The sequence below is a fragment of the Clavelina lepadiformis genome, chromosome 6 (genome assembly GCF_947623445.1).
Source record: "Clavelina lepadiformis chromosome 6, kaClaLepa1.1, whole genome shotgun sequence".
Classification (NCBI taxonomy): domain Eukaryota; kingdom Metazoa; phylum Chordata; class Ascidiacea; order Aplousobranchia; family Clavelinidae; genus Clavelina; species Clavelina lepadiformis.
In genome coordinates this window covers 19,940,520-19,966,601 of record NC_135245.1, presented here as the reverse complement: position 1 = coordinate 19,966,601, position 26,082 = coordinate 19,940,520, and the positions used below count along the sequence as shown (strand labels likewise).

Genomic DNA, 26,082 nt, shown 5'->3' with positions numbered 1-26,082 from the left:
TTTGAAGCTTTCAAGAGTTAATTTATTTTACGTTTTGTCGGATATGATCGAGTCTTGTGACGCAAATCGTGATAAGTCTGGTTTCTGTTCGAAACTAAATGTTCAAGTCGAGATCATTGATCGAATGAAACTAACCCACCCGCCCGGCATCACGTGAATCGTGATTCATTTGTCATTTGATATTTTTTCTGCAGTATGTGAATAAATGCTAAAATAAAGCTAAAGTTACAAATATGAAAGCTAAAAAAATGTATGGTATAGATCACAAACAAACATCGCTTTCACAATTCTCAAACTTTTTTATATTTCTGTCCTTCATCGTCATGCTTGGCAACGTCTCGTAACAAACTTGAGCATTTGAAAGTATTTCACAATATAACTGCATTAACTTTTGTTCTGTGCCCGATTCAACGCAACTTGATTTCGCGTTTCATGTAATTTGAAAAGACTTTAAAGAAACTTGCGCAGTTTGATCCAAACAGATTATATTAATATGTTTTAAACATGATTTTCTGTGAGGTTAACATCAATGTACGTGACCAGAAACAGATCCAGACGTTTCAATTCATCCAAATCATTTTGTACTGCAATTTACTGAGCTAGTATTTGATTTTATTATTGAAAGCCTAGCAATGAATTTGGAAATATTCAACCGAAACTTGTCTCAGAAGCCGTCAGGAATTTACATCATACTTTACGTGTACAAAGTTTGCTAGGAGATATGAGATTCATCAGATATGAAATTCATGAGATTCATCCATGTACAATGGTCGTAAAGAACTCTACGAGCTCAGCTACGACGAAGTCATTCAACAAGACAAAGATACAGCGTCAGGAACACGTTCACAAAAAGCATGTCATGCAACAGCTCTACCAGCGCACCCAAGATTTCCACAAATCCTTGAGAAGCTTTCTGGAAACTTTAGCCCAGCTGTGAACAGTGGCTTGTCCAAACGACGACCAACATGAAAGGCGCAGTAGTGTGCTGTATAACTGAGAAATTGTCAGCAAGCGTTTCAGATCTTACACGATAACTCTAAATATTCATAACCGGGTATTTAACCCACCGCAAAGAACGCTATTGATAACGCAGAACGGATGCATCTTGAACCACGTATAATGTCGTCAGAAGTGGCAGCGGTGACGAGATATCACCACTCACCAGGATGTAGCCGAATTAAAAAAAAACAGCCGAAAAACTTCAAGACGAAATTTCCAGCTGCGAAGCGAAATGAAGACAGCAAGGGAGCCTTGAGAAGAGAGAAGAAGACTTCAGTGTTTTGCTGTAACTGTGAGATTGTGATCACATCAATCGACGTTGTCAACAACAACATGCGACAAACAATCGACGTCCTATCAATAGCGTAAGTATGTCAACATAAATATTGATGAGAGTTCAGCGTTTGCTCTGATTGACACCGGAGCTACCTTTACAGTAAATGAAGATTTGTTATGATACGCCACAAACAATCCAGCAGACCAAACCGTATCTAAGGTACCTGTACTGAATAAGGCCCACCTAACACTTTTTTGAAAATAACTCAAGAACCATGAATGAGAATAGACTGAAAAATCGTATTCTATTAGTGAGGGTATCTTAGATTCTATTAGTGACTACAACATATTAAAACCACAATAACTGACAACCCCCCAAAAATTTTTATAAAGAAATTAAAAATTCCAAAAAATGTTATGCTCCTAATAAGGCCCACCAATTTTGTGAGTATTTTGATTCAAAACATAGTAATAGACAACATATAACATTATTAAAAATTTCACATTTTAAGTTGTACAAACATTTAAAAAGATTCCACTAGGCGCATCAAAGTAACTGTAAAAATTTGTCAACTGATGAGTGGAACCACTCTCGAAGTCTGCAGACATCAATTAGCCAAGCATCTTGTATGGGCCTTATTAGGCGTATATGGCATCCACGAAAAAAATGTCACATTTTTATCATCAGAAAAAGTTTAGCGAAAAAAAGTGCATTATCCTTTTCAATACTAAGTTGGTTGTTACATGAAAATTTCATCCGACTGACAGCAGTTCATTTAACCGGCCAAATTCTCACTTAAGTTTTTTCTAAATTAACAAAACCATCTTAACTGCAAATATAATTGTTTTTTTGTGCTCTAGCGAATCGGTTGATCACGTGACAAGGATGAAATCTGGTAAACCATCATGAATTTATATTAGTTTTTATGTAGGGACAAAATCTTTCATTTATTTGCACGGGTTTGCGAAATATGAGCAATGGGCCTTATTAGGGACCGGGGCTTATTCGGTACAGGTACCTTAGAGAATATTGTCTCACACATATGATAACTATGCATAATATAATGTTATATTATGAAACGCCGTCTGTACAAATCGCGCTCCTAAGTGGCATTTATAGCAATAATTTGATCTAATTAGATAAGAAGTTAAGAAAAAACCAAAGGAATGCGACCAAATCCAGTGTATTGTTGTCAGTTGTGGTAATATCTTGCTATTCACTGGTTGGTTGAGTTGATACAGCATTTCAAATTGTAAATTTATCTTACGCCATCACCACGAAATGAAGTGAGCAACAGGATAGAACCTGTTCCAAACATACTGGACTGGGACATTTATACTTATTTCTAAATAGACTGCTACTATGTCACCGGAAAAAAATCGTGCGTTCGAAGCTATCTTTCATAGTTTCTTGTTAAAGTAACTTAAATTTTATAGCATAGCAACTTGAACCAAACCTAAATCTACTTTCTAATCTAAATGTAATTCAATTAAATCCGAAATAGCTTAAATTAACTTCTTGCATCGCCATTCTTCGTACCTAACCGCCTATCTTTAACAACAACTCCCTGATCTGCTTCCGGTGAAATGGTCACTTCGTTAAAAAGAATGGATCTAACCTTTGAACTTTAAAGAGAGCGATATTCGTGTTAACACGAAATTGAAATTATAAAGGTTTGAAGCAATTATACCGATGACTGATCCGCTCAAAAATAGAAAGACCCAGGACGGGAATTTTTAAAGAGCAAACATAGAAGAAAAGATACTGATGCTGATACTGATACTGATGGTTCCGCCGGCAAACTAAACGTCACCTCTTCAAATAACTTGGTAAAATTGTGATCAACTTGTATTGGTGAAATGATTTATTGTTAGGTTATATACCGTTCATTTACATCAGGGGTTCTTAAAGTATGGGTCGCGACCCAAACATGGGTCGCGGAGGGTCAGAAAATGGGTCGCGACATAGTGACATAGGTGGGTCGCGACATAGGTTAATATAATATAATATAGGTCTATAGGACATTAAAATGGGTCGCGACATCGGTTTGGGTCGTGAGGTGATCATGAAACTCAGATTTGGGTCGCGCTCAAAAAAGTTTAAGAACCGCTGATTTACATGCTATCATAAAACATCGTAACTTACACAGAAGATATTTCTAGTTAACGCAAACAAATCTCTGGATGCAAAATACACACACACTGCTAATATAATTAATCGTGACAGAGACATCATGCGGGCGTGAATCACACAACTTTGTTACCACTTGATGAACGCAAGAGCTCCGACCATGGCCAGCATGAGAGTGAACAGAGAAGCTTGGACCAGTGAACCACTGTTGCCATTACCACTGTTGCCATTACCACTGTTGCCATTACCACTGTTGCCATTACCAGTGTTGCCATTACCAGTGTTGCCATTACCAGTGTTGCAGCCATCTAAAGCATAAGTGGATTTATTTTATATTTACCAAAGCGGGATTACGTAACAATGACTTCTATTTCCTAAGTAAATTGAATTAATTTAACATGAATAATTTATTTGTTTTGAAAAATTTAGCAAGAATTTGAGAAGGACATACTGAAGAAATTGAAACATCAGCTCGTGACAAACAAGTGGCGACGCTAGAAATGACGTCATACAAACTAGTGAGCTTGAAATTTTTTTTAACGTGGGTTTTTTTCGCCTTCTCGACAACCGAAACTGACAGTTTAACAAATGAACAGTTCTAACATCCAAAGTTTTGCAACACTTGGCAAGAAAACGATACTCGATCAGCAAAAATTAACATTTAACTTAGCTTCAAATTTTTTACTCAATCTAATTCTAAACCCGAGGAAGATATAGAATATTTGTGACAACTTATTTTGTAAAATTAAGCATTCGTTTTATTTGTGCAATTTGTAGGTGGTTATCAATATATTTGTAAAATGATCAAGTTACAGTAAATCGCCGCAAACAAATTACGCAACTCACTTAATTTTAATAAAATTCTTTTTGTTGTTATAACGAGTATGACCTAGTTTACGGTTGTTTCACCTCTGACGTCATAAAAGCAGAAATTAGTTTCTTCCAAGCGCAAAAATTTGTGAAAGGTGGTTGAAGATAATGTCGGATAAACGTGAAATCAAAAACAGCATTCAAGTGGTGAGCTGCTGCTCTCCAAACTCACCTCCTGAACAAAAATCGAGACACGCGTTTACTCCAGCAATGGTTTGGCAATTGTACTGGGCAGTAACCGGCGAACATTGTCTCAGAATTGTGGTCACATCAATGCCCGACGCGCTCGCCTCTGCAAAGTAGGAAATGCTTTATCGGTTGACGAAATCTTGAGCTTGGTAAAACCATGAATTATGTGTCTATAATAATGTCTTGTGGTTCGGAAAACGCTTGTCACTACAGAACCACTGTAGTTTGCTGCTTGTCAGTTTTAAGTCAGCGATTGCTTGTTGCTTTTTTCGGTACATTTAGTTTTTGGTGAGCTTATGTCTTGGTTGACCAGTCTATATCTAGATTACCACCACACGTATTCGTACTTACTTGCGACTGAAGTTAAGCAATAATCTTGTCCTGTTGGGCAACTTGACAGATGCTGATCGCCTACACTAGGACCATAACATGTGTTGTCCGGTGCAGTCGATACATATTGGCATTGATAGCATTGAATAGCTGATCCTGCATTTTTATTAACAATGGAAAATTTTCATGAATTTCGTTTACCTTGATTAAAATGTTTAAAGAATTGTTTAGCCTGAAAAACCTTGAATGGAGAAAAAAGCAAGAAGAAGTCCAACTTCGACAATAATCTTCATGTTGCTTGATCGATGTGTCTTCTGCTATGGATCAAATTATCACTTATAAGAGCCTAAAATCTGCTGAATTGCATAAATTATTTCAATTAAGGTTTTTATCTTTGCTTTTCTTCTAGTCAGCCACCTGTACGTTGTTGGCAAAACTTTGAGGAGTGGCCTAAATCGAGTATGGTATAAATCACAAACAAACATCGCTTTCACAACTCCCAAACTTTTTTATGTTTCTGTCCTTCATCGTCATACTCGGCAAGCAACGTCTCGTATCAAACTTGAGCATTTAAAAGTATTTTACGATATAATTGCATTAACTTTTGTTCTGTGCCCCTTATTCAATGCAGCTTGATCTCGTTTCATGTAATTTGATTGGATGAAAAACTCAATGCAAAAACTTTGTGCTGCAGCAGCAGACCAAGCGTTAACCCTATCCTAACCAGGCTCGCGAGTTTACTAAAAATCTAGGTGTGGCGGACCCCGCACACACATTTTCAATCGTTAATTACTAGAAAACTATACGTCGTAAACTGATCGGATTTTGACAGGTTAGTAGAAAAATCATCTGGCTTCCTGTATACATCATAATTGTAAAACTAAAGAAAGTGAATTTAGTGTAAATTAAGTATTTCTAAAAGTGACACATTTCTAGAAATTCTTCTTGATATGCCGCGTCCCCGCTGTGCGGAAAACCAGCTGACCGCGAGATGAGAACGAAAGAGAATAGTTAGTCGAGTTATTGGTGCGTAAATGAGTAATACGCTTCAATGCGGAGAGCAGAGCAAAGCAGAGGAAAATTATGAAAATATCGCAATATCTTAAAAATTACAAAATCCAACTTTATCAAACAAACATGGACAGATAGCCGAACATTTTTTAGGAAAAGTCACCAAATTTCAAGTTTCTACAGCTAACAATGCAACTGTACGCCACGTTTTGCTGTGACATTGTGCAGGAGAAGCCAAGCCTAGTTAGAATAGGATTAAAGAAATCAATGCTGTTTATCATCCATCTTAAAAATGCAGCATTCTCGACTAGTGAAGACAACTATCTGTAACGAAAGCCAAATCATGCCAGCACAGCCAAGGAAGTGACAGAGTTTCATGTCATGATTCAACCTCACGCCCTCGCGTCCGCTTCGGATCTGTCAATAGCTTCAACATCCGACCTTACCCTGAAGGAAACTATTTCCAAGAAATGTTTGTCATGACATGCAGAACTGAATAGGTTTGTTTTTTGTTGCCTTATCCTAGGCCTGCCATATTTTCATCGCCTAAAAGGAGGACAATTTCGCCAGCTAGTACAATGAAAATAGAGTTTTACGTTTAAAGAATTTATCACATGTTTTGGATAACTATACGCATATGCACAAGTAATGCATTCAGCTTCAAAATCTTTATGTCCTTTTCTGAAACAAGGATACTTTTGCCACAGTTCATCAGAAAACACAGTATATTTCTTTGGCGTTATTGCTTAGCTTTATTTAGCTTTTATGGTTGTGTAAATCAAAACAATGATAACAAAAATGGTTAGACCTCATGCTGTCGCCGAAATGTCACTTGACTTAGACCTCATGCCAAAAAGTCGGGATCACGTCAATTGACCGTGAACAAATGCACCGGTGACAATTGGTCGTGGTCAACTGGCCGGCGACACAAATCAAACGCTACGCATTTTATTTTTATTTTTTAAGCATATTAGCATTGTTGTTTATTCAAATCATATGATTAAAGTAATAATATGGTTTAAGGCCAGTTGGTTCTAGGTAAATTTACGTCATGGTCAGTTGTCCTCGGTAAGTTTGTTCGCGGTCAATTTCCCACGGTTAATTGTCGTTTGACCCAAAAAGTCACATAAAAATATAATTGTGTTGAAAATATAAGCAAGAATGCACAAAATGCAAAAAAGTGGACATTTTGACATTTTTCAGTAGGCTATACTTTGAGCACAATTCATTTTTCTTTAGAAAAGAGGATGTATGGTAGCCCTAAGTAACACTAATAGTAGGCTAGGCCTACAAAACTCACACCTTTGCTTTATTAATGGGCCTTTTTACATGTGAGGTTCTGTTGCAATTTTTCTGGCGCAAGTTTAAACTTAACAGACCCCAAGTTTGAACTTAACCCACCCTCCGCGCATGTGAAACCACGAACTTGTCGAGACGACTAGCGCTACATTCTTTACGGTCTGTTAAGTTCGAACTCGTGCCAGAAAAATTGCGACAGATCCTCGCATGTTAAAAGGCCCAAATGTTACATAGAACGTCGAACAATGTTTGCAATAACAATCAAGAAGGTAGGGCTGGTAGAGCAATTTGTTGGAAAACATTTTTTAAACCAGCAATTCATCATGTTTCATGGCTACAGTAATATTTTGGAAATAAATACAACGTCTCGCCTAAAAGTTTTGTTGAAAGTATAAGCAACTAACTCGAAATGCGAAAAAGAGGACATTTGGGCATTTTCGAGCGTCCTCGTAGGACCATTCACTTTTCTTAAAAAAAGAGGACAAATCCTCCTAAAAGAGGACGTATGGTAGGCCTACCTTATCCACGATGTTTGTACTGTTACAGATTTTCTATTGCCAGGTCCTTCTCCACTGCTTTCACGGCCCACTCAAAGCCAACAAGCCTCTTTTAATAAAGTCCGATTGTATTTCGATAACAGATAAAAACACTCCGCTTTTGCTTTTGGGGCTGGACTTTCGGTGCACACGTTTTACATTAAAGTGGTAAAATATAATAAAGCAACTAGGGCAGTTCTGAGTGACCAACAAACACGAAAGGTCCTCTTCCTAAACGCCCATACCACGACTGCCATGAAAGCCACGATTTTCTCGCCAGCTCACCTCCCCCGCCTGAAGCCCTACGGGAGACCAACCGAAAACAGGACACGTATGAATCTGCACTGGACCACATCGAAACACTTGAGGCGGTATAAACAATGTGAAAAAACAGTGGACAAGCGAAATCAATAAAATCAGATCATCAAGAGAAACAACAAACAGAATAAAAGTTAACTGATAACTTAAGCAAACAAAAGCGTGGGAAGATGCACGAAAAACAAACAAACAATAGTGCGAAATATTATTTCGCCACAGTACTTTCAAAAAACTTGTGCAGTTTCATCCAAACAGATTATTAATATGTTTTAAACATGATTTTATGTGAGGTTAAAATCAATGTACGTGACCAAAACTGATCCACATGTTTCAATTCAACCAAATGATTTTGTACTGCAATTTACTGAGCTAATATTTTATTTCAATATTAAAGGCAATTGATTTGGAAATATTCAACCGAAACTGGTCTCAGACAGCATCAGGAATTTCCCGATTTATTTTGAAGCTTTCAAGAGTTAATTTATTTTACGTTTTGTCTGATATGATCGAGTCTTGTGACGCAAATCGTGATAAGTCTGGTTTCTGTTCGAAACTAAATGTTCAAGTCGTGATTATTTCGCAAACAAACTACCCCGCCCTGCATCACGTGAATCGTGATTTATTTGTCATTTGATATTTTTTCTGCAGTATGTGAATAAATGTTAAAAATAAAGCTAAAGTTACTAATATGAAAGCTAAAAAAATGTATGGTATAGATCACAAACAAACATCGCTTTCACAACTCTCAAACTTTTTTATGTTTCTGTCCTTCATCGTCATACTCGGCAACGTCTCGTAACAAACTTGAGCATTTAAAAGTATTTCACAATATAATTGCATTAACTTTTGTTGTGTGCCCGATTCAACGCAACTTGATCTCACGTTTCATGTAATATGAATGGATGAAAAACTCAATGCAAAAACTTTGTGCTGCAGCAGCAGACCAAGTGTTAAAGGAATCAAGGCTGTTTATCATCCATCTTACAAAAGCAGCATTCTCGACTGGTGAAGACAATTATCTGTAACGAAAGCCAAATCATGCCAGCACAGCCAAGGAAGTGACAGAGTTTCATGTCATGATTCAACCTCACGCCCTCGCGTCCGCTTCGGATCTGTCAATAGCTTCAACATCCGATCTTACCCCGAAGGAAACTATTTCCAAGAAACGTTTTTCAAGACATGCAGAACTGAATAGGTTTATTTTTTGTTGCCTTATCCTAGGCCTGCCATATTTTCATCGCCTAAAAGGAGGACAATTTCGCCAGCTAGTGCAATGAAAATAGAGTTTTACGTTTAAAGAATTTATCACATGTTTTGGATAACTATACGTATATGCACAAGTAATGCATTCAGCTTCAAAATCTTTATGTCCTTTTCTGAAACAAGGATACTTTTGCCACAGTTCATCAAAAAACACAGTATATTTCTTTGGCGTTACTGCCTAGCTTTATTTAGCTTTTATGGTTGTCCAAATCAAAACAATGATAACAAAAATGGTTAGACCTCATGCTGTCGCCGAAATGTCACTTGACTTAGGCCTCATGCCAAAAAGTCGGGATCACGTCAATTGACCGTGAACAAATGCACCGGTGACAATTGGTCGTGGTCAACTGGCCGGCGACACAAAACAAACGCTACGCATTTTATTTTTATTTTTTAAGCCTATTAGCATTGTTGTTTATTCAAATTGTATGATTAAAGTAACAATATGATTTAAGGTCAGTTGGTTCAAGGTAAATTTACGTCATGGTCAGTTGTCCCCCGGTCAGTTGTCCTCGGTGAGTTTGTTCGCGGTCAATTTCCCATGGTTAATTGTCGTTTGACCCAAAAAGTCACATAAAAATATAATTGTGTTGAAAATATATGCAAGAAAGCACAAAATGCAAAAAAGAGGACATTTTGACATTTTTCAGTAGGCTATACTTTGAGCACAATTCATTTTTATTTAGAAAAGAAGATATATGGTAGCCCTAAGTAACACTAATAGTAGGCTAGGCCTACAAAACTCACACCTTTGCTTTATTAATGGGCCTTTTTACATGTGAGGTTCTGTTGCAATTTTTCTGGCGCAAGTTTAAACTTAACAGACCCCAAGTTTGAACTTAACCCACCCTCCGCGCATGTGAAACCACGAACTTGTCGAGACGACTAGCGCTACATTCTTTACGGTCTGTTAAGTTCGAACTCGTGCCAGAAAAATTGCGACAGATCCTCGCATGTTAAAAAACCCAAATGTTACAGAGAACGTCGAACAATGTTTGCAATAACAATCAAGAAGGTAGGGCTGGTAGGGCAATTTTTTGAAAAACATTTTTTAAACCAGCAATTCATCATGTTTCATGGCTACAGTAATTTTTTGGAAATAAATACAACGTCTCGCCTAAAAGTTTTGTTGAAAGTATAAGCAACTAACTCGAAATGCAAAAAAAGAGGACATTTGGGCATTTTTGAGCGTCCTTGGAGGACCATTCACTTTTCTTGAAAAAAGAGGACAAATCCTCCTAAAAGAGGACGTATGGTAGGCCTTCCTTATCCACGTTGTTTGTACTTTCAAGAAACTTGCGCGGTTTCATCCAAACAGATTATTAATATGTTTTAAACATGATTTTATGTGAGGTTAAAATCAATGTACGTGACCAAAAACTGATCCACATGTTTCAATTCATCCAAATCATTTTGTACTGCAATTTACTGAGCTAATATTTTATTTCAATATTAAAGGCAATTGATTTGGAAATATTCAACCGAAACTGGTCTCAGACAGCATCAGGAATTTCCCGATTTATTTTGAAGCTTTCAAGAGTTAATTTATTTTACGTTTTGTCTGATATGATCGAGTCTTGTGACGCAAATCGTGATAAGTCTGGTTTCTGTTCGAAACTAAATGTTCAAGTCGTGATTATTTCGCAAACAAACTACCCCGCCCGGCATCACGTGAATCGTGATTTATTTGTCATTTGATATTTTTTCTGCAGTATGTGAATAAATGCTAAAATAAAGCTAAAGTTGCTAATATGAAAGCTAAAAAAATATATGGTATAGTTCACAAACAAACATCGCTTTCACAACTCTTAAACTTTTTTATGTTTCTGTCCTTCATCGTCATACTCGGCAACGTCTCGTATCAAACTTGAGCATTTAAAAGTATTTTACAATATAATTGCATTAACTTTTGTTCTGTGCCCGATTCAATGCAACTTGATCTCGTTTCATGTAATTTGAAAAGACTTTCAAGAAACTTGTGCGGTTTGATCCAAACAGATTATTAATATGTTTTAAACATGATTTTATGTGAGGTTAACATCAATGTACGTGACCAAAAACAGATCCAGACTTTTCAATTCATCCAAATCATTTTGTACTGCAATTTACTGAGCTAATATTTGATTTTATTATTGAAAGCCTAGCAATGGATTTGGAAATATTCAACCGAAACTTGTCTCAGACGCCATCAGGAATTTACATCATACTTTACGTCTACAAAGCTTGCGAGGAGATATGAGATTCATCAGATATGAAATTCATGAGATTCATCCATGAACAATGGTCGTAAAGAACTCTACGAGCTTAGCTAAGACGAAGTCATTCAATAAGACAAAGATACAGCGTCAGGAACATCTTCACAAAAAGCATGTCATGCAACAGCTCTACCAGCGCACCCAAGATTTTCACAAATCCCTGAGAAGCTTTCTGGAAACTTTAGCCTAGCTGTGAACAGTGGCTTGTCCAAACGACGACCAACATGAAAGGCGCAGTAGTGTGCTGTATAACTGAGAAATTGTCAGCAAGCGTTTCAGATCTTACACGATAACTCTAAATATTCATAACCGGATATTTAACCCACCGCAAAGAACGCTATTGATAACGCAGAACGGATGCATCTTGAACCACGTATAATGTCGTCAGAAGTGGCAGCGGTGACGAGATATCACCACTCACCAGGATGTAGCCGAATTAAAAAAAAAACAGCCGAAAAACTTCAAGACGAAATTTCCCAGCTGCGAAGTGAAATGAAGACAGCAAGGGAACCTCGAGAAGAGAGAAGAAGACTTCAGTGTTTTGCTGTAACTGTTAGATTGTGATCACATCGATCGACGTTGTCAACAACAACATGCGACAAACAATCGACGTCCTATCAATAGCGTAAGTATGTCAACATAAACATTGATGAGAGTTCAGCGTTTGCTCTGATTGACACCGGAGCTACCTTTACAGTAAATGAGGAGTTTTTATGATACGCCACAAACAATCCAGCAGACCAAACCGTATTTAGAGAATATTGTCTCACACATACGATAACTATGCATAATGTAATGTTATATTGTGGAACGCTGCCTGTACAAATCGCGCTCCTAAGTGGCATTTATAGCAATAATTTGATCTAATTAGAAAAAAAGTTAAGAAAAAGCAAAAGGACTGCAACCAAATCCAGTGCATTGCTGTCAGTTGGAGCTATATCTTGCTATTCACTGATTGTTTGAGTTGATACAGCCTTCCAATTTGTAAATTTATCTTACGCCATCACCAAGAAATGAACTCACCTACAGGATAGAACCTGTTCGAAACATACTGGACTGGGAATCTATACTTATTTCAAACTAGACTGCTACTATGTCAGCGGAAAAAATCGTGCGTTCGAAGCTATCTTTCATAGTTTCTTGTTAAAGTAACTTAAATGTTAGCATAGCAATTTGAGCCAAACCTAAGTCTATTTTCTAATCTAAATGTATCTTCAATTAAATCCGAAATAGCTTAAATTAACTTTTTGCCTCACCATTCTTCGTACCTGACCGCCTATCTTTAACAACAACTCCCTGATCTGCTTCCAGTAAAATAGTCACTTTATTAAAAACAATGGATGTAACCTTTCGATTTTAAGGAAAGCGATGTTTGTGTTAACACGAAATTGAACGTACAAAGGTTTGAAGCAATTATAACAATGACTGATCCGCGCAAAAATAGAAATACCCAGGACGAAAATATTTAAAGAGCAAACATAGAAGAAAAGATACTGATGCTGATACTGATACTGATGGTTCCGCCGGCAAACTCAACGTCACCTCTGCAAATAACTTGGTAAAATTGTAATCAACTTGTATTGGTGAAATGATTTATTGTTAGGTTATATACCGTTCACTTACATGCTATCATAAAACATCGTAACTTACACAGAAGATATTTCTACTTTATACAAACAAATCTCTGGATGCAAAATACACACACACTGCTAATATAATTATTAATTAATCGTTTGATACAGAGACATCATGCGGGCGTGAATCGCTCAACTTCGTTACCACTTGATGAGCGCAAGAGCTCCAGCTATGGCCAGCATGAGAGTGAACATAGAAGCTTGGACCAGTGATCCACTGTTGCCATTGTTGCAACCATCTGTAGAATAAGTGGGTTTATTTTATTTTTACCAAAGTGGGATTACGTAACAATGACTTCTATTTCCTAAGTAAACAGAATTAATTTAATATGAATAATTTATTTGTTTTGAAAAATATAGCAAGAATTTGAGAGTGACATATTGAAGAAAATGAAACATGAGCTTGTGACAAACAAGTGGCGACGCTGGAAATGACGTCATACGAACTAGTGAACTTGAAATTTGTTTAACGTGGGGTTTTTTCGCCTTCTCGACAACTGAAACTGACAGTTTAACAAATGAACAGTTCTGACATCCAAAGTTTTGCTAACACTTGGCAAGAAAACGATACTCGATCAGCAATTATTAACATTTAACTTAGCTTCAAATTTTTTACTAAATCCAATTCTAAACCCGAGGAAGATGTAGAATATTTGTGACAACTTTTTTGTAAAATTAAGCATTCGTTTTACTTGTGCAATTTTTACGTTGTTATCTATATACATGTAAAATGTTTAAAAATTTACTTGGCCAAGTTACGGTAAATCGCCACAAACAAATTACGCAACTCGCTTGATTTTAATAAAATTCTTTTTGTTGTTATAACGAGTATGACGTAGTTTACGGTTGTTTCACCTCTGACGTCATAAAAGCAGAAATTAGTTTCTTCAAAGCGCAAAAATTTGTGAAAGGTGGTTGAAGATAATGTTGGATAAACGTGAAATCAAAAACAGTATTCAAGTGGTGAGCTGCTGCTCTCCAAACTCACCTCCTGAACAATAATAGACACACGCGTTTACTCCAGCAATGGTTTGGCAATTGTACTGGGCAGTAGTTGCCGAACATTGTCTCTGAATTGTGGTCACATCAACGCCGAACGCGCTTGCCTCTGCAAAGTAGGAAATGCTTTAACGGTTGACGAAATCTTGAGCTTGGTAAAACCATGAATTATGTGTCTATAATAATGTCTTGTGGTTCGGAAAACGTTTGTCACTACAGCACCACTGTAGTTTGCTGCTAATCAGTTTTAAGTCAGCGAGTGCTTGTTGCTTTTTTCGTTACATTTAGTTTTCGGTGAGCTTATGTCTTGTTTAACCAGTCTATATCTAGATTACCACCACACGTATTCGTACTTACTTCCGACTGAAGTTAAGCAATAATCTTGTCCTATTGGGCAACTTGACAGATGCTGATCGCCTACACTAGGACCATAACATGTGTTGTCCGGTGCAGTCGATACATACTGGCATTGATAGCATTGAATAGCGGATCCTGCAATTTTCATTAATAATGGACAAATTTGATGAATTTCTTTTACCTTGACTAAAATTTTAAAGAAATGTTTAGCTTGAAAAAACCTTGAATGGAGAAAAAAGCAAGAAGAAGTCCAACTTCGACAATAATCTTCATGTTGCTTGATCAATATGTCTTCTGCTATCGATCAAATTATCACTTATAAGAGCCTAAAATCTGCTGAATTGCATAAATTATTTCAATTAAGGTTTTTGTCTTTGCTTTTCTTCTAATCAGCCACCTGTACGTTGTTGGCAAAACTTTGAGGCGTGGCCTAAATCGAGTATGGCGTTAAACATAAACAAACATCGCTTTCACAACTCTCAAACTTTTTTATGTTTCTGTCCTTCATCGTCATACTCGGCAACGTCTCGTATCAAACTTGAGCATTTAAAAGTATTTTACAATATAATTGCATTAACTTTTGTTCTGTGCTCCTTATTCAATGCAGCTGGATCTCGTTTCATGTAATTTGAATGGATGAAAAACTCAATGCAAAAACTTTGTGCTGCAGCAGCAGACCAAGCGTTAACCCTATCCTAACCAGGCTCGCGAGTTTACTAAAAAACTAGGTGTGGCCGACCCCGCACACACATTTTCAATCGTTAATTACTAGAAAACTATACGTCGTAAACTGATCGGATTTTGACAGGTTAGTAGAAAAATCATCTGGCTTCCTGTATACATCATAATTGTAAAACTAAAGAAAGTGAATTTAGTGTAAATTAAGTATTTCTAAAAGTGACACATTTCTAGAAATTCTTCTTGATATGCCGCGTCCCCGCTGTGCGGAAAACCAGCTGACCGCGAGATGAGAACGAAAGAGAATAGTTAGTCGAGTTATTGGTGCGTACATGAGTAATACGCTTCAATGCGGAGAGCAGAGCAAAGCAGAGGAAAATTACGAAAATATCGCAATATCTTAAAAATTACAAAATCCAACTTTATCAAACAAACATGGACAGATAGCCGAACATTTTTTAGGAGAAGTCACCAAATTTCAACTTTCTACAGCTAACATTGCAACTGTACGCCACGTTTTGCTGTGACAGTGTGCAGGAGAAGCCAAGCCTAGTTAGAATAGGGTTAAAGAAATCAATGCTGTTTATCATCCATCTTACAAATGCAGCATTCTCGACTAGTGAAGACAACTCTCTGTAACGAAAGCCAAATTATGCCAGCACAGCCAAGGAAGTGACACAGTCTCACATTACGATTCATCCTCACGCCTTCTCGTCCGCTTCGGATCTGTCAATAGCTTCAACATCCGATCTTACCCTGAAGGAAACTATTTCCAAGAAACGTTTGTCATGACATGCAGAACTGAATAGGTTTATTTCTTGTTGCCTTATCCTAGGCCTACCATATTTTCATCGCCTAAAAAGAGGACAATTTCGCCAGCTAGTACAATGAAAATAGAGTTTTACGTTTAAAGAATTTATCACATATTTTTGGATAACTATACGTATATGCACAAGTAATGCATTCAGCTTCAAAATCATTACGTCTTTTTCTGAAACAAGGATACTTTTGCCACAGTTCATCAGAAAACACAGTATATTTCTTTGGCGTTACTGCTTAGCTTTATTTAGCTTTTATGGTTGTGTAAATCAAAACAATGATAACAAAAATGGTTAGACCTCATGCTGTCGCCGAAATGTCACTTGACTTAGGCCTCATGCCAAAAAGTCGGGATCACGTCAATTGACCGTGAACAAATTCATCGGCGACAATTGGTCGTGGTCAACTGACCGGCAACAAATTGGCCAGCGACACAAATCAACCGCTACGCATTTTATTTTTATTTTTTACGCAAATTAGCATTGTTGTTTATTCAAATTATATGATTAAAGTAATAATATGATTTAAGGTCAGTTGGTTCTAGGTAAATTTACGTCATGGTCAGTTGTCCCCCGGTCAGTTGTCCTCGGTGAGTTTGTTCGCGGTCACTTTCCCACGGTTAATTGTCGTTTGACCCAAAAAGTCACATAAAAATATAATTGTGTTGAAAATATAAGCAAGAAAGCACAAAATGCAAAAAAGAGCACATTTTGACATTTTTCAGTAGGCTATTACTTACTTTGAGCACAATTCATTTTTCTTTAGAAAAGAAGATATATGGTAGCCCTAAGTAACACTAATAGTAGGCTAGGCCTACAAAACTCACACCTTTGCTTTATTAATGGGCCTTTTTACATGTGAGGTTCTGTTGCAATTTTTCTGGCGCAAGTTTAAACTTAACAGACCCCAAGTTTGAACTTAACTCAACATACGCGCATGTAAAACCACGAACTTGTCGAGACGACTAGCGCTACATTCTTTACGGTCTGTTAAGTTCGAACTCGTGCCAGAAAAATTGCGACAGATCCTCGCATGTTAAAAGGCTGAAATGTTAGAGAACGTCATCAATGTTTGCAATAACAATCAAGAAGGTAGGGCTGGTAGGGCAATTTGTTGGAAAACATTTTTTAAACCAGCAATTCATCATGTTTCATGGCTACAGTAATATTTTGGAAATAAATACAACGTCTCGCCTAAAAGTTTTGTTGAAAGTATAAGCAACTAACTCGAAATGCGAAAAAAGAGGACATTTGGGCATTTTTGAGCGTCCTCGGAGGACCATTCACTTTTCTTGAAAAAAGAGGACAAATACTCCTAAAAGAGGACGTATGGTAGGCCTACCTTATCCACGTTGTTTGTACTGTTACAGATTTTCTATTGCCAGGTCCTTCTCCACCGCTTTCACGGCCTACTCAAAGCCAACAAGCCTCTTTTAATAAAGTCCGATTGTATTTCGATAACAGATAAAAACACTCCGCTTTTGCTTTTGGGGCTTGACTTTCGGTGCACACGTTTTACAATAAAATGGTAAAATATAATAAAGCAACTAGGGCAGTTCTGAGTGACCAACAAACACGAAAGGTCCTCTTCCTAAACGCCCATACCACGACTGCCATGAAAGCCACGATTTTCTCGCCAGCTCACCTCCCCCGCCTGAAGCCCTACGGGAGACCAACCGAAAACAGGACACGTATGAATCTGCACTGGACCACATCAAAACACTTGAGGCGGTATAAACAACATGAAAAAAACAGTGGACAAGCGAAATCAATAAAATCAGATCATCAAGAGAAACAACAAACAGAATAAAAGTTAACTGATAGCTTAAGTAAACAAAAGCGTGGGAAGATGCACGAAAAACAAACAAACAATAGTGCGAAATATTATTTCGCCACAGTACTTTCAAAAAACTTGTGCAGTTTCATCCAAACAGATTATTAATATGTTTTAAACATGATTTTATGTGAGGTTAACATCAATGTACGTGACCAAAAACTGATCCACATGTTTCAATTCATCCAAATGATTTTGTACTGCAATTTACTGAGCTAATATTTTATTTCAATATTAAAGGCAATTGATTTGGAAATATTCAACCGAAACTGGTCTCAGACAGCATCAGGAATTTCCCGATTTATTTTGAAGCTTTCAAGAGTTAATTTATTTTACGTTTTGTCTGATATGATCGAGTCTTGTGACGCAAATCGTGATAAGTCTGGTTTCTGTTCGAAACTAAATGTTCAAGTCGTGATTATTTCGCAAACAAACTACCCCGCCCTGCATCACGTGAATCGTGATTTATTTGTCATTTGGTATTTTTTCTGCAGTATGTGAATAAATGCTAAAATAAAGCTAAAGTTACTAATATGAAAGCTAAAAAAATGTATGGTATAGATCACAAACAAACATCGCTTTCACAACTCTCAAACTTTTTTATGTTTCTGTCCTTCATCGTCATACTCGGCAACGTCTCGTAACAAACTTGAGCATTTAAAAGTATTTCACAATATAATTGCATTAACTTTTGTTGTGTGCCCGATTCAACGCAACTTGATCTCACGTTTCATGTAATATGAATGGATGAAAAACTCAATGCAAAAACTTTGTGCTGCAGCAGCAGACCAAGTGTTAAAGAAATCAAGGCTGTTTATCATCCATCTTACAAAAGCAGCATTCTCGACTGGTGAAGACAATTATCTGTAACGAAAGCCAAATCATGCCAGCACAGCCAAGGAAGTGACAGAGTTTCATGTCATGATTCAACCTAACGCCCTCGCGTCCGCTTCGGATCTGTCAATAGCTTCAACATCCGATCTTACTCCGAAGGAAACTATTTCCAAGAAACATTTTTCAAGACATGCAGAACTGAATAGGTTTATTTTTTGTTGCCTTATCCTAGGCCTGCCATATTTTCATCGCCTAAAAGGAGGACAATTTCGCCAGCTAGTGCAATGAAAATAGAGTTTTACGTTTAAAGAATTTATCACATGTTTTGGATAACTATACGTATATGCACAAGTAATGCATTCAGCTTCAAAATCTTTATGTCCTTTTCTGAAACAAGGATACTTTTGCCACAGTTCATCAAAAAACACAGTATATTTCTTTGGCGTTACTGCCTAGCTTTATTTAGCTTTTATGGTTGTCCAAATCAAAACAATGATAACAAAAATGGTTAGACCTCATGCTGTCGCCGAAATGTCACTTGACTTAGGCCTCATGCCAAAAAGTCGGGATCACGTCAATTGACCGTGAACAAATGCACCGGTGACAATTGGTCGTGGTCAACTGGCCGGCGACACAAAACAAACGCTACGCATTTTATTTTTATTTTTTAAGCATATTAGCATTGTTGTTTATTCAAATTGTATGATTAAAGTAACAATATGATTTAAGGTCAGTTGGTTCAAGGTAAATTTACGTCATGGTCAGTTGTCCCCCGGTCAGTTGTCCTCGGTGAGTTTGTTCGCGGTCAATTTCCCATGGTTAATTGTCGTTTGACCCAAAAAGTCACATAAAAATATAATTGTGTTGAAAATATATGCAAGAAAGCACAAAATGCAAAAAAGAGGACATTTTGACATTTTTCAGTAGGCTATACTTTGAGCACAATTCATTTTTATTTAGAAAAGAAGATATATGGTAGCCCTAAGTAACACTAATAGTAGGCTAGGCCTACAAAACTCACACCTTTGCTTTATTATAGGCCTTTTACATGTGAGGTTCTGTTGCAATTTTTCTGGCGCAAGTTTAAACTTAACAGACCCCAAGTTTGAACTTAACCCACCCTCCGCGCATGTGAAACCACGAACTTGTCGAGACGACTAGCGCTACATTCTTTACGGTCTGTTAAGTTCGAACTCGTGCCAGAAAAATTGCGACAGATCCTCGCATGTTAAAAAACCCAAATGTTACAGAGAACGTCGAACAATGTTTGCAATAACAATCAAGAAGGTAGGGCTGGTAGGGCAATTTGTTGGAAAACATTTTTTAAACCAGCAATTCATCATGTTTCATGGCTACAGTAATATTTTGGAAATAAATACAACGTCTCGCCTAAAAGTTTTGTTGAAAGTATAAGCAACTAACTCGAAATGCGAAAAAAGAGGACATTTGGGCATTTTTGAGCGTCCTCGGAGGACCATTCACTTTTCTTGAAAAAAGAGGACAAATCCTCCTAAAAGAGGACGTATGGTAGGCCTTCCTTATCCACGTTGTTTGTACTTTCAAAAAACTTGCGTGGTTTCATCCAAACAGATTATTAATATGTTTTAAACATGATTTTATGTGAGGTTAACATCAATGTACGTGACCAAAAACTGATCCACATGTTTCAATTCATCCAAATCATTTTGTACTGCAATTTACTGAGCTAATATTTTATTTCAATATTAAAGGCAATTGTTTTGGAAATATTCAACCAAAACTGGTCTCAGACAGCATCAGGAATTTCCCGATTTATTTTGAAGCTTTCAAGAGTTAATTTATTTTACGTTTTGTCGGATGTGGTCGAGTCTTGTGACGCAAATCGTGATAAGTCTGGTTTCTGTTCGAAACTAAATGTTCAAGTCGAGATCATTGATCGAATGAAACTAACCCACCCGCCCGACGTCACGTGAATCGTGATTCATTTGTCATTTGATATTTTTTCTGCAGTATGTGAATAAATGCTAAAATAAAGCTAAAGTTGCTAATATGAAAGCTAAAAAAATGTATGGTATAGATCACAAACAAACATCGCTTTCACAACTCTCAAACTTTTTTATGTTTCTGTCCTTCATCGTCATGCTTGGCAACGTCTCGTAACAAACTTGAGCATTTGAAAGTATTTCACAATATAATTGCATTAACTTTTGTTCTGTGCCCGATTCAACGCAACTTGATTTCGCGTTTCATGTAATTTGAAAAGACTTTAAAGAAACTTGTGCAGTTTGATCCAAACAGATTATATTAATATGTTTTAAACATGATTTTATGTGAGGTTAACATCAATGTACGTGACCAAAAACAGATCCAGACGTTTCAATTCATCCAAATCATTTTGTACTGCAATTTACTGAGCTAGTATTTGATTTTATTATTGAAAGCCTAGCAATGAATTTGGAAATATTCAACCGAAACTTGTCTCAGAAGCCGTCAGGAATTTACATCATACTTTACGTGTACAAAGTTTGCTAGGAGATATGAGATTCATCAGATATGAAATTCATGAGATTCATCCATGAACAATGGTCGTAAAGAACTCTACGAGCTTAGTTACGACGAAGTCATTCAACAAGACAAAGATACAGCGTCAGGAACACGTTCACAAAAAGCATGTCATGCAACAGCTCTACCAGCGCACCCAAGATTTCCACAAATTCTTGAGAAGCTTTCTGGAAACTTTAGCCCAGCTGTGAACAGTGGCTTGTCCAAACGACGACCACCATGAAAGGCGCAGTAGTGTGCTGTATAACTGAGAAATTGTCAGCAAGCGTTTCAGATCTTACACGATAACTCTAAATATTCATAACCGGGTATTTAACCCACCGCAAAGAACGCTATTGATAACGCAGAACGGATGCATCTTGAACCACGTATAATGTCGTCAGAAGTGGCAGCGGTGACGAGATATCACCACTCACCAGGATGTAGCCGAATTAAAAAAAAAAACAGCCGAAAAACTTTTCGACGAAATTTTCCAGCTGCGAAGTGAAATGAAGACAACAAGGGAACCTCGAGAAGAGAGAAGAAGACTTCAGTGTTTTGCTGTAACTGTGAGATTGCGATCACATCAATCGACGTTGTCAACAACAACATGCGACAAACAATCGACGTCCTACCAATAGCGTAAGTATGTCAACATAAACATTGATGAGAGTTCAGCGTTTGCTCTGATTGACACCGGAGCTACCTTTACAGTAAATGAAGAGTTTTTATGATACGCCACAAACAATCCAGCAGACCAAACCGTATCTAAAGAATATTGTCTCACACATATGATAACTATGCATAATATAATGTTATATTGTGGAACGCCGTCTGTACAAATCGCGCTCCTAAGTGGCATTTATAGCAATAATTTGATCTAATTAGATAAGAAGTTAAGAAAAAGCCGAAGGAATGCGACCAAATCCAGTGCATTGTTGTCAGTTGTGGTAATATCTTGCTATTCACTGGTTGGTTGAGTTGATACAGCCTTCCGAATTGTAAATTTATCTTACGCCATCACCAAGAAATGAAGTCACCTACAGGATAGAACCTGTTCCAAACATACTGGACTGGGACATTTATACTTATTTCTAAATAGACTGCTACTATGTCACCGGAAAAAATTAGTGAGTTCAAAGCTATCTTTCATAGTTTCTTGTTAAAGTAACTTAAATTTTATAGCATAGCAATTTGAACCAAACCTAAATCTACTTTCTAATCTAAATGTAATTCAATTAAATCCAAAATAGCTTAAATTAAATTTTTGCATCGCCATTCTTCGAACCTAACCGCCTATCTTTAACAACAACTCCCTGATCTGCTTCCGGTGATGTAGTCACTTTATTAAAATAATGAATGTAACCTTTGAACTTTAAGGAAAGCGATATTCGTGTTAACACGAAATGGAAATTATAAAGGTTTGAAGCAATTATACCGATGATTGATCCGCTCAAAAATAGAAAGACCCAGGACGGGAATTTTTAAAGAGCAAACATAGAAGAAAAGATACTGATGCTGATACTGATACTGATGGTTCCGCCGGCAAACTAAACGTCACCTCTTCAAATAACTTGGTAAAATTGTGATCAACTTGTACTGGTGAAATGATTTATTGTTAGGTTATATACCGTTCATTTACATGCTATCATATAACATCGTAACTTACACAGAAGATATTTCTACTTTACACAAACAAATCTCTGGATGCAAAATACACACACACTGCTAATATAATTAATCGTTTGCTACAGAGACATCATGCGGGCGTGAATCACACAACTTCATTACCACTTGATGAGCGCAAGAGCTCCAGCTATGGCCAGCATGAGAGTGAACAAAGAAGCTTGGACCAGTGATCCACTGTTGCCATTGTTGCAACCATCTGAAGATTAATTGGGTTTATTTTATTTTTACCAAATCGGGATTACGTAACAATGCCTTCTATTTTCTAAGTAAACTGAATTAATCTAAAATATAATTATAATATAATTTATTTGTTTTGAAAAATATAGCAAAACTTTGAGAAGAAAGTACTGAAGCAAATGAAACATCAGATCGTGACAAACAAGTGACACAAGAGCGACACCGGAAATGACGTCATACAAACTAGTGAGCTTGGAAATTTTTTAAACGTGGGGTTTTTTCGTCTTTTCGACAACTGAAACTGGCCTCATAAAAGCAGAAATAAATTTCTTCAAAGCGCAAAAATTTGTGAAAGATGGTTGAAGATCTTAATCGATAAACGTGAAATCAAAAATAGCATTCAATTGATTAGTTTACGGTTGTTTCACCTCTGACGTCATAAAAGCAGAAATTAATGTCTTCAAAGCGCAAATATTTGTGAAAGATGGTTGAAGATCTTAATCGAAAAACGTGAAATCAAAAATAGCATTCAAGTGGTGAGCTGCTGCTCTCCAAACTCACCTCCTGAACAATAATAGAGACACGCGTTTACTCCAGCAATGGTTTGGCAATTGTACTGGGCAGTAACCGGCGAACATTGTCTCTGAATTGTGGTCACATCAATGCCCGACGCGCTTGCCTCTGCAAAGTAGGAAATACTTTATCGGTTGACGAAATCTTGAGCTTGGTAAAACCATGAATTATGTGTCTATAATAATGTCTTGTGTTTCGGAAAAGGTTTGTCACTACAGAACCACTGTAGTTTGCTGCTAATCAGTTTTAAGCCAGCGATTGCTTGTTGCTTTTTTCGGTACATTTAGTTTTTGGTGAGCTTATATCTTGTTTGACCAGTCTATATCTAGATTACCTTCCGACTGAAGTTAAGCAATAATCTTGTCCTGTTGGGCAACTTGACAGATGCTCATCGCCTACACTAGGACCATAACATGTGTTGTCCGGTGCAGTCGATACATATTGGCATTGATAGCATTGAATAGCTGATCCTGCAATTTTCATTAACAATGGACAATTTTTATGAATTTCGTTTACCTTGATTAAAATGTTTAAAGAATTGTTTAGCCTGAAAAACCTTGAATGGAGAAAAAAGCAAGAAGAAGTCCAACTTTGACAATAATCTTCATGTTGCTTGATCGATGTGTCTTCTGCTATGGATCAAATTATCACTTATAAGAGCCTAAAATCTGCTGAATTGCATAAATTATTTCAATTAAGGTTTTTATCTTTGCTTTTCTTCTAGTCAGCCACCTGTACGTTGTTGGCAAAACTTTGAGGCGTGGCCTAAATCGAGTATGGCGTTAAACATAAACAAACATCGCTTTCACAACTCTCAAACTTTTTTATGTTTCTGTCCTTCATCGTCATACTCGGCAAGCAACGTCTCGTATCAAACTTGAGCATTTAAAAGTATTTTACGATATAATTGCATTAACTTTTGTTCTGTGCCCCTTATTCAATGCAGCTTGATCTCGTTTCATGTAATTTGAATGGATGAAAAACTCAATGCAAAAACTTTGTGCTGCAGCAGCAGACCAAGCGTTAACCCTATCCTAACCAGGCTCGCGAGTTTACTAAAAATCTAGGTGTGGCCGACCCCGCACACACATTTTCAATCGTTAATTACTAGAAAACTATACGTCGTAAACTGATCGGATTTTGACAGGTTAGTAGAAAAAACTGCTGGCTTCCTGTATACATCATAATTGTAAAACTATAGAAAGTGAATTTAGTGTAAATTAAGTATTTCTAAAAGTGATACATTTCTAGAAATTCTTCTTGATATGCCGCGTCCCCGCTGTGCGGAAAACCAGCTGACCGCGAGATGAGAACGAAAGAGAATAGTTAGTCGAGTTATTGGTGCGTACATGAGTAATACGCTTCAATGCGGAGAGCAGAGCAAAGCAGAGGAAAATTATGAAAATATCGCAATATCTTAAAAATTACAAAATCCAACTTTATCAAACAAACATGGACAGATAGCCGAACATTTTTTAGGAAAAGTCACCAAATTTCAAGTTTCTACAGCTAACAATGCAACTGTACGCCACGTTTTGCTGTGACATTGTGCAGGAGAAGCCAAGCCTAGTTAGAATAGGGTTAAAGAAATCAATGCTGTTTATCATCCATCTTACAAATGCAGCATTCTCGACTAGTGAAGACAACTATCTGTAACGAAAGCCAAATCAAGCCAGCACAGCCAAGGAAATGACAGAGTTTCATGTCATGATTCAACCTCACGCCCTCGCGTCCGCTTCGGATCTGTCAATAGCTTCAACATCCGATCTTACCCTGAAGGAAACTATTTCCAAGAAATGTTTGTCATGACATGCAGAACTGAATAGGTTTATTTTTTGTTGCCTTATCCTAGGCCTACCATATTTTCATCGCCTAAAAGGAGGACAATTTCGCCAGCTAGTGCAATGAAAATAGAGTTTTACGTTTAAAGAATTTATCACATGTTTTGGATAACTATACGTATATGCACAAGTAATGCATTCAGCTTCAAAATCATTACGTCCTTTTCTGAAACAAGGATGCTTTTGCCACAGTTCATCAGAAAACACAGTATATTTCTTTGGCGTTACTGCCTAGCTTTATTTAGCTTTTATGGTTGTGTAAATCAAAACAATGATAACAAAAATGGTTAGACCTCATGCTGTCGCCGAAATGTCACTTGACTTAGATAGACCTCATGCCAAAAAGTCGGGATCACGTCAATTGACCGTGAACAAATGCACCGGTGACAATTCGTCGTGGTCAACTGGCCGGCGACACAAAACAAACGCTACGCATTTGATTTTTATTTTTTAAGCATATTAGCATTGTTGTTTATTCAAATTATATGATTAAAGTAATAATATGGTTTAAGGTCAGTTGGTTCTAGGTAAATTTACGTCATGGTCAGTTGTCCTCGGTGAGTTTGTTCGCGGTCAATTTCCCACGGTTAATTGTCGTTTGACCCAAAAAGTCACATAAAAATATAATTGTGTTGAAAATATAAGCAAGAA

General features: G+C 37.1%; 2 protein-coding genes and 1 long non-coding RNA gene across 3 annotated transcripts; all 3 read right to left on the bottom strand.

The window, feature by feature from the left end:
• Positions 1 to 3,150: 3,150 nt before the first annotated feature.
• On the bottom strand, positions 3,151 to 5,179 carry LOC143463116 (uncharacterized). The gene is made up of 4 exons (XM_076961493.1): positions 5,037 to 5,179; positions 4,817 to 4,951; positions 4,449 to 4,568; positions 3,151 to 3,714 (listed from the first exon to the last, which is right to left on the bottom strand). The coding sequence occupies exons 1-4, from the start codon at positions 5,086 to 5,088 to the stop codon at positions 3,536 to 3,538; spliced, it is 486 nt and encodes a 161-aa protein (XP_076817608.1). The 5' UTR covers positions 5,089 to 5,179; the 3' UTR covers positions 3,151 to 3,535.
• A 7,857-nt stretch (positions 5,180 to 13,036) lies between these two features.
• LOC143463303 (U-scoloptoxin(05)-Er1a-like) lies at positions 13,037 to 14,824 on the bottom strand. Its single transcript, XM_076961762.1, has 4 exons — positions 14,689 to 14,824; positions 14,468 to 14,602; positions 14,100 to 14,219; positions 13,037 to 13,350 (listed from the first exon to the last, which is right to left on the bottom strand). The coding sequence occupies exons 1-4, from the start codon at positions 14,738 to 14,740 to the stop codon at positions 13,253 to 13,255; spliced, it is 405 nt and encodes a 134-aa protein (XP_076817877.1). The 5' UTR covers positions 14,741 to 14,824; the 3' UTR covers positions 13,037 to 13,252.
• Positions 14,825 to 22,740: 7,916 nt separating this feature from the next.
• LOC143463408 (uncharacterized) lies at positions 22,741 to 23,873 on the bottom strand. The gene is made up of 3 exons (XR_013118300.1): positions 23,804 to 23,873; positions 23,579 to 23,698; positions 22,741 to 23,036 (listed from the first exon to the last, which is right to left on the bottom strand). It is a non-coding gene; the product is annotated as an uncharacterized LOC143463408 (long non-coding RNA).
• Between the last annotated feature and the right edge of the window lie 2,209 nt (positions 23,874 to 26,082).